This window comes from Nicotiana tomentosiformis, chromosome 5, assembly GCF_000390325.3.
Source record: "Nicotiana tomentosiformis chromosome 5, ASM39032v3, whole genome shotgun sequence".
NCBI classification, from domain to species: domain Eukaryota; kingdom Viridiplantae; phylum Streptophyta; class Magnoliopsida; order Solanales; family Solanaceae; genus Nicotiana; species Nicotiana tomentosiformis.
The window spans coordinates 59,279,724-59,289,526 of record NC_090816.1 but is presented as its reverse complement, the minus strand read 5'-3'; the positions used below and the strand labels follow the sequence as shown (position 1 = coordinate 59,289,526).

The 9,803-nt window shown below is 42.9% G+C and overlaps 2 protein-coding genes across 2 annotated transcripts; both read right to left on the bottom strand.

The window, feature by feature from the left end:
* Positions 1–5,398: 5,398 nt before the first annotated feature.
* LOC138892423 (uncharacterized) lies at positions 5,399–8,665 on the bottom strand. Its single transcript, XM_070176138.1, has 4 exons — positions 8,620–8,665; positions 8,429–8,520; positions 6,318–6,601; positions 5,399–5,861 (listed from the first exon to the last, which is right to left on the bottom strand). Exons 1-4 carry the CDS (start codon positions 8,663–8,665, stop codon positions 5,399–5,401), a joined length of 885 nt encoding a protein of 294 aa, XP_070032239.1.
* A 78-nt stretch (positions 8,666–8,743) lies between these two features.
* On the bottom strand, positions 8,744–9,322 carry LOC138892422 (uncharacterized). Its single transcript, XM_070176137.1, has one exon. The coding sequence runs from the start codon at positions 9,320–9,322 to the stop codon at positions 8,744–8,746; it is 579 nt and encodes a 192-aa protein (XP_070032238.1).
* Positions 9,323–9,803: the final 481 nt, after the last annotated feature.

Genomic DNA, 9,803 nt, shown 5'->3' with positions numbered 1-9,803 from the left:
GATGGACTTCGAGGGGCCGGTTTTTCCCCTACGAGCGGACCGAAGGCCGTGGCAGAAACTTTCGTGCAATAAATAAGGTCACCGTTGACAGAGGGACCGATCATGGTCGAAATAGTAGATCACTTCAGGATAACGAGACGTCGGGGTCTCGGGATCCTTCTTACCCCCAAGTTATCAGAATATAACTTCTACGTCAGTATAGTGAAGTTGGTGTCAGTCATGAGAAACATTTAAAAGGCACGATTACCGAGACCTATGAGACCCGATTCCAGCCAGAGGGATCCCAACTTATGGTGTGAGTACCATGGAACGAACGGCCACCAAACAGGGGACTGTCGACACCTTCGGGAAGAGATGGAAACACTATTGAAGAATGGTCACCTCAGAGAATTCTTGAGTGACCGAGCTAAGAACAATTATGGTCGTAACAGAGACAACGCGGAACCTTCAAAAGTGTCACGACCCGGAATTCCTACCTTCGGGATCGTGATGGCGCCTAACATTTTACTTGCTAGACAAGCCAACGTTAAAGAACCGTTAAGTCAATTATTATTCAATTCAATAGATACAGTCAATTAAACCAAAATGAAATAAAACCGAGTGCGGAATAACATAAATGCCCATAATATCTACTACAAATCGGATCTGGAGTCACAACTCACGACCTCCTAAGATTTTCTACAAACAGAGTCTGAAAGAAATACAACTGTTCTGAATGAGAAGAAGTAGTAAAATAGGAAAATAGAAGGGGACTCCAAGGTCTGCAGACGTTTGCAGATCTACCTCAAGTCTCCTGTAAGCAAGTTCAAGCTGCTATACCTCACGAACAGCTAGGGCCGGTACCAAAATTTGCACAAGAAGTGCAGAGTGTAGTATGAGTACAACCGACTCCATATACTCGTAAGTGTCGAGCCTAACCTCAACGAAGTAGTGACGAGGCTATGACAATACACCCACATAATAAACCTGTACAGATAATAGTATATATACAAGGTAACAACAAATAACAACTAAACATGTACTATTGGGAGGGGGACATACTATAGGGGATGCAAGGTACGAGAAATACAGCGAAAAGGATAACCAAAACAGTTAATATGCCTTTAACCAGTGAAAACAATTAAGCACAATAAAGAAAATTACACGGCATCACCCTTTGTGCTTTTGCTCTCAACCTCACAATGAAACAATAATACTGCACGGCATCACCCTTCGTGCTTTTACTCTCAGCCTCAAAATATAAATCAATAGATATGGCACGGCATCACCCTTCGTGCATTAATTATCATAACATGGCACGATATCACCCTTCATGCATTAACACTCACAATATGGCACGACATCACCCTTCGTGCATTAACACTCACAATATGGAACGATATCACCCTTCGTGCATTAACAATCACAATATGGCACGACATCACCCTTCGTGCATTACAATCTCCCTTACCACATAACAATGAACAAGTAATGGCAAGGAGATAGAATCAACAAGAACAAGCCTTACTTCAACAATGGTTCCACAATACCAATCTCAACTTTGGAATCAATACTCAATTATCACAAAAGTTCGTAAACACAGTAAGAACGATCAATTTACTAAGTAACTAGTCTAAGCATGGATAACAAGATCAAAGTAAGTGATAAACTATAAGGAACAAGTCCCACTCGCATGCTTTAACCTGACAACAACATATAACTACTAGTCACCTCACATATACGTTGTACCTAACATCTAAACATGTAGCAAATAGACAAACAAGTCATAATCCCTCAAGTCAAGGTTAACTACAACACTTACCTGGCTCCAAAAGTCCACTCAAAGCTCAATCAGAGCTTTTCCTCTCAAAAAAGTCTCCGAACCAATAGAATCTAGCAAATTACCAACCAAATGATTCAAATTAAGTCTTAGGAACTACCCACGATTGCAAAGGATTCAATTTAGGTCATTATTGAAAAAGTTAACAAAATTCAACTCCCGGGGCCGCTTGGTCCAATCCCGAAATTCGAACCAAAACCCGATTACACATTCACCCCCGAGCCCGGTTATGTAATTTATTTTGAAATCCGACCTCAATTTGAGGTCTAAATCCCCAATTTATAAAAATCCCTAATTCTACCCAAACCCCCAATTTCCACCATGAAAACACTAGATTTTAGGTTAAAATCATAGGAAATGTAGTGAAAGATTGAAAGAAAATGGATTAGAATCACTTAAAAATGATTTGGGGAAGAAGAGTTCTTTGAAAAATTGTAGGGTTTTCATGTTTTTGAAAATTTGAAGAATGAACAAAATCCCGTCTAACTCCCATTTTGATCAGTTGCAGATGTCGCATTTGCGACCTGGGGTTAGCAAATGCGAAGAAACAGTCACAAAAGCGAAGTGTCATGCCCCGTCCTCGGGAGGCGCGACCGGCGGTCAAGCGAGTGAACCCGGTCGAGCAAGCCTGTTAGATACTTTCTCTATCTCCTTGTTTACTGTATTTGGTCTCAGACTATTATAGATCGTATTTTCCAGACTTTCTACCCATGATCAAGAAAAGACATGATTTCATTAATTAGACAGAAGGAAGTTCATACATACAACATTAAATCGTTTCATTAGCTATTTCGCCTTTAAGTCTCAAAATACACAGATTCTTATAGTTTGAGTGGAACAAGTGATCAAACACAACATATACTTGTTTAACATTCCCAACACCCATATACAACACACATAGTATCTACAGAGCCTCTAAAGATACAAAATAGAGTAAAGATGGTACCGGCAACAAGGCCCCGACTATACCTCAAAAAGTGACCACAATATAAACAAAAGGTACAATACATGACCCCGGAATAAAATAGGGCTCATCGAGTCCGCTGAGAAGAGGATGCAACACTATCTGTGATCAACACTATTTGCTATGTAACCACCTGCATCCATTTAAAGATGCAGCGCCCTCGGCAAAAGGGACGTTAGTACCGTCGAATAGCACTAGTATGTAAAGCTAAACACCAACTCAATAGAATGAATAATAATACAAGATGAACAACCAAGAATTCAATAAGGGCTTCAAATAATATTAGAACATCAAGTTAAGGATCATATACGTTTTCAAGTCAATTTCCATATTATTAGGTTGGGAGATCTTTAGTACCGATATTCCACAATTCACAATACCTCCGTATTCTTACACGGAGTCCGATCTCGACCTGATCGGCTAGATCGTCTCATTTGAAATATTACCACAATTTTGTTATAATTTCCAGCACAGTACCACCATGTGTGCGGCATGACATCCGATCACGGCCCGATCGGCTAGGCCATCTCATTTGAGACATCAACCATTTTCACAATTTCATCCACAATACCACCGTGTTCTTACACGGAGTCCGATCTCGGCCCGATCGGCTAGGCCATCTCATTTGAGACATCACCCTTTTCAGTCAATCATCTCACATTGTACTTCTTTCATATACTTTCAATTTATTGGCACTAGTGATTACGATTACAAAGTCATTCTTGGCACTTGGCCGTATTTCATAGTTCCAGTACCTTTTTGTTTTTCCACATTCAAATATCATTATCATTATCCACAACAATAAGGCTTCCCATTCAAGATATTAGATTCACATATGAGCAATTTGGGAATCTTAGGCACATAGACACTTTTCATACAATTTGGCATAACAACCTTTATTTCGATCTTGACATGAAGTCTTAACATTCCTAACACATATTCCACATTTTGAACATATTCTCAAATGTCAAGATGGCATGATGAAGCATTTAGAATAAACATTGAACAAACATCCTTCAACACAACCACATTAGGAATAGCCAATTCAATAATGATCAAGGACTTACTCCAACTTACTCCAATTACATGAACACCATGGGATTCGATTCTAAGAAGAAGGGGGTTTAGCCAACATACCTCAATTGAGCTTCTTAGACTCTAATATGATCCGAAATTCTTAGCAACTTCAATCTATTTTATAAATATAACAAGTTGGACAAAAATTAGGAAGATGGTCATGATTCTAGCTAATTTGAGCATATTATCAAACACTAGGTGTGCATCAATGTTTTAAGGCCCTTTTTGTGAAAGACTCCACCAACCCACACCCCATTCTTTTCTATCTTTAACTCACAACCTCCCTACATACCTTAGGAACACATGCATGCAAGGTAAGCACTCCATCCCCATGAATTACCTTACTAATGGCCCATTCTAGTTACATTTTGAAATTAAGAGTTTGGGTGATAGAATCTTACCTCTTAGGAAGAAGACCTAGGTGCCTCTCTTGATTAAGTGAGAATTGAAGAGCAATTTGATGAAGATCACTTCCTCCCTCTAGGACCCTCTCTCTCACTCTAAAAATATCATAAAATATGATCAAAATGGTCCAAGGTAGGTGTTTTAACGAAATAGGGTCGGGTTTAAAAACCCCAAAAATGAAGCTCCGGAACGGGTTCTGCGGTCGCATATAATGGTTATGCGGTCTGCGAAATGACCGCAAAATTGGGGTGCCAAAACTGGAAAAAACTGATCTGGTTTGCGGTCACTATGCAACCCGCAGACCTATTCTACGGTCGATTATGCGACCCGCAGACCTCCCTCTAAACAATTCTAAGGACGATTATGCGACCAAAGTGCGGCCCGCGAAATGGTTATGCAGTCGCATAATGGCCGCGAAATAGACATAAAAAATGTCCCAGAAAACTATCCCACTCTACGACCAGTCTGCGGTCCGCAGAGTGGTTCTGCAGCCGCAGAATGGGCTGCAAAAATACGTACTTCTACCCAATATTTTCCTTCAACTCCCAGCGCACTGTTCATTCCAAAAAGTCCCTACTTTGGCATCACAGAATCTGAATTTTTAGGAAAAATTTTACGGGGCCTTATATCCTCCCCCACTTAAGATCATTCGTCCTCGAATGAGGATTAGGGTCTACTATTAGCACCTTATGCCACTCAGCTTTTCATACCCTACGCTAGCAACCCCAAATTTAACTAACTCCCTAAATTTTCAAAACTTTCGCCATACTTTCCTTTGTAACTAGGCCTATCCACCTGTCAGAGAGCCCCAGAAACACATCTTACAAACATATGCACAACCCAACGACGTAACAAACTCATAACAGTACCAACCGTGGCCTCATAAACAACATATAATCAAAAGGAACACCTTTACATTAACTGAACAAGTGATACAAAATTCATAGGCGACAAGTTCATAAAAAGAAAGGATTACACAACTATTCAAACAAGTAAGGATACTTCTTCTTCATTTCTTCCTCGGCCTCCCACGTGGCCTCTTCAACCTGCTGGTTTCACCATAACACTTTCACGGAGGCAATTTCTTTATTCCTCAACTTTCGGACTTGACTATCAAGAATGGAAACCGGAATTTATTCATATGACAATTCTTCATTAACTTCAATGGTCTCATCCGGCACAATAGCTGGCGGATCTCCAACTACCTTCTTCAACATAAACACATGGAATATCGGGTGCACTAATGACTTCTCGGGTGGTAGCTCAAGCTTGTACGCCACCTCACCGATCCTCTGGACGATTTTGTACGGCCCTACATACCTCGGACTCAATTTCCCCTTTTTCCCAAACCGCATTATACCCTTCATGGGGGAAACCTTCAAGAATACCCAATCATCTTCTTTGAACTCTAACTCTTTGCGAGGGACATCCGAATAGGATTTTTGATGACTCTGAGCATTTTTCAACCACTTCTTTATGATCTTAACTTTTTCCATAGCATGATGTACAAGGTCTGGCCCTATCAACTCTACTTCCCCAATCTCAAACCACCCAACATCTACACCTCCTACCATACAATGCCTCAAATGGTGCCATCTGAATACTTGCATGAAAGCCGTTGTTATAAGCAAACTATATGAGTGGCAAATGATCATCCCAGCTACCCTTGAAATCAAGAACACAAGCACGCAACATGTCCTCAAGCGTCTGAATAGTCCGCTCTGCTTGCCCGTCGGTCTATGGATGGAAGGCTGTACTACGATTTACCTGAGTACCCAAACCTTACTGAAATTTCTTCGAAAAATTGGCTGTGAACTGAGCCTGATAGAAACTGGAGTGCCATGTAGCCTGACTATTTCCTTGATATACAACTGAGCATATTGTTCCGTTGTGTCGGTAGATTTAACAGGCAAGAAGTGTGCTGATTTCGTGAGTCGGTCCACTATCACCCAAATTGAGTCAAACTTGCACGGAGTGCATGGTAATCCTATCACAAAATCCATATTAATCATCCCCCACTTCCATATTGGAATTTCTATGTTCTGTGCTAACCCACTAGGCCGTTGATGTTCGGCCTTCACTTGCTGATAATTCAGACACCTTGCCACAAAGTCCTCCACATTCCTTTTCATGTCATTCCACCAATAGATTTCCTTGAGGTCGTGGTACATCTTTGTAGAACCTGGATGCACGAAATACCTAGAAGCGTGAGCCTCAGTCATAATTCTTTCCCGGAGATCATCTACATTCGGAACACATAGTCGCCCTTGGTACTTTAGTGTACCATTATCCATGCCAAGAGTAAAAGCCATAGTTTTATGTTTTTGAATCCCCTCCTGCAATTGCACCAAAAAGGGATCGTTGTATTGCTTCTCTTTGACTTCCACAACAAGCGATGATTCAGCCCTATTTTGCACAATTACCCCTCCTTCACTAGAGTCCGTAAGACGAACTCCCAAACTAGCCAATCGATGGACTTCCTTGGCCAATAGCCTTTGATATACCTCCAAGTTTGCTAAACTACCCATAGATTTCTGACTAAGAGCATCTGCCACAACATTGGCTTTCCCCGGGTGATATAGAATATCGATGTCGTAATCCTTGAGTAACTCAAGCCATCTTCTCTGCCTCAGATTCAGCTCCTTTTGTTTGAAAATATATTGAAGAGTCTTGTGGTCCGTGAATACATCCACATGGACCCCATACAAATAATGAGGCCAAATTTTCAATGCAAAAACCACCGCCGCAAGTTCTAAGTCATGTGTTGGATAGTTCTTTTCATGATTCTTGAGTTGCCTAGAAGCATATGCTATAACCTTGCCATGTTGCATTAACACACACCCAAGACCAATTCTTGAAGCATCACAATATACCACGAATTCATCCGAACCCTCTGGCAGGGTCAACACCGGCGCTATAGTCAATCTTGATTTCAACTCCTGGAAGCTCCTTTCACAAGCATCGGACCATCGGAACTTAACCGCTTTCTGAGTCAATTTAGTCAACGGAGAGGCAAGAGTAGAGAACCCCTCCACAAACTTCCTGTAATACCCTGCTAAGCCCAAGAAACTGTGAATCTCGGTGGGCATTGTAGGCCTAGGCCAATTCTTTACTGCTGAAAGTTTTTGAGGATCAACCTTGATTCCTTCTCTAAAGACAACATGACCCAAGAATGTGACAGATTCGAGCCAAAATTCACACTTTGAAAACTTTGCATACAATTGGTGCTAATGAAGAGTCTGCAAAACTACCCTAAGATAATCGACATGGTCCTCCCGACCTCGTGAACACACAAGAATATCGTTAATGAACACTATCACAAAAGAGTCGAGGAAAGGCTTGAATACCCGATTCATAAGGTGCATGAAAGCTACCGGGGCATTTGTTAGCCCAAACTACATTACCAAAAATTCAAAGTGCCCATACCGGGTTCTGAAAGCTATTTTTGGAATATCCTGTTCCCTGATCTTCAATTGGTGGTACCCAGATCGTAAATCAATTTTGGAGAAGTATCCAACACCCTGTAACTGATGAAACAAATCATCTATTCTTGGTAGTGGGTATTTATTTTTGATTATGACTTTGTTGAGCTGCCGGTAATCAATACACATCCTTAGTGATCGATCTTTCTTCCTCACAAAGAGGACCGGTGCGCCCCATGGTGACACACTCGGTCGGATGAAACCATTTTCTAACAAATCCTTCAATTGTTCCTTTAGCTCCTTCAATTCTACCGGTGCCATCCTGTAGGGCGGAATAGATATAGGCTGCGTGCCTGGCTTCACATCAATCCCAAAATCAATCTCCCTGTCTGGCGGAATCCCAGGGAGCTCGTCAGGAAAGACCTCTGGAAATTCATTCACAACTGGCATAGACTCAAGTGTAGGCGCCTCAGCATTGGTGTCCGTAACCCGGACCAAATGATAGATACACCCCTTGTTAATCATCTTCGTGGCCTTAAGGTAAGAAATAAACCTACCTTTTGGTATCACATTATCCCTCTTCCACTAAACAGTTGGCTCATCAGGAAATTCAAACCTCACAGTTCTAGTTCGGCAGTCGAGCTTAGCAAAACATGAATAAAGCCAATCTATTCCCATAATTACATCTAAATCAACCATCCCCAATTCAATGAGATCGGCCACGGTGTCCCGACCACATACCGTGACAACACAACCCCTATAAACCCGTGCGGCCACAAGAGACTCGCCAACCGGAGTAGATACAGAAAACGGCTCAGGAAGATATTCCGGTTCTATCCCAAATTCCATAGCAACATAAGGGGTAACATAGGACAAGGTGGAACTACGATCAATAAGAGCATATACATCATGAGTTTGGACATTCAATATACCTGTGACAACATCTGGAGAAGCCTCTGCACTCTGGTGACCACTCATAGCATAGAAACGGCTGGGTCCTCTAGAACTCTGCGCACTACCCTTAGCTGCACCACGCCCTGCTGGCGCTGGAGGGCCTCAGGTTGGAGGGGGTGCTGAAGATGTAGCAACTACAGAACTGGATGCTTGTGCTGTACCCCTGCCCGCACCCTGGCGGGATGAACGGCACTCCCTTTGAACATGACCCCTCAATCCGTACCCGTAACATATAGGTAAGTCCATGTAGCAGATCCCCGAGTGCATCTTCCCACACCTGGGGCATGGGGGCCTCCGCTGCTGCGAGAATCTCCTTCTTGATCGGCCCAGATGGTGGGGTCCCCTGCTGCCCTGATTAGGCCTGAAGCGACTCCCCTGCTGCTGACTATGCCCCGCTGGCAGTGCATTGGCTGAAGACTGAGCATGAGACTGGGATGGCCCTGATGACCCTCCCTTGAAAGCTGATATTCCCCCACCAAATGACTCCCCAAAGTTGCCCGCGGATTGGGCCTTGCTAGTTCCCTCTCGCTCCCTTCTGTTCTTCAATTTACGGTCCTCTGTAGCTTGAGAAAATGCCACCATCTTCCCATAGTTCGTGTCTGAATTCAAGGCAGCTGTAGCAGACTCATTGATAACCAAGGGGCTAAGGCCCTGCACAAACCGGCGCACTCTAGCCTCCATAGTAGGTAATATGTGAATAGCATATTTTGCCAGGCGCGCGAACTCCATGCGATTTTCCCACACACTCCTACTCCCTTGCTTAAGATTCTCAAACTCTACGGCACGGGCTTCCCTAGTCTCTCGGCAGGCAAGAAATGGCCTATAAACGCATCAACAAACTCACTCCACCTCGCTGGAGGGCTCCCCTCCTCCCGAGAGTCCTCCCACAGCTCAAACTAAGAATATGCCACCCCTTTCAGGCGGTAGGCGGCCAACTCCACTCCCTCCGTCTCAGTAGCGTGCATAACCCGGAGAGTCTTATGCATCTCATCAATGAAGTCCTATGGGTCCTCCTTGGGATTACACCCGTGAACACCGGAGGATCCAACTGCAAAAACCTGTTCACCCTAAAACTAGTAGAATCCATTTGTGGGCTAGAAGATGTGGGTGCAACATTCGACCTTTAGGCCTGAGAAGCCATTATTTGAGTCAGCATCTGAAT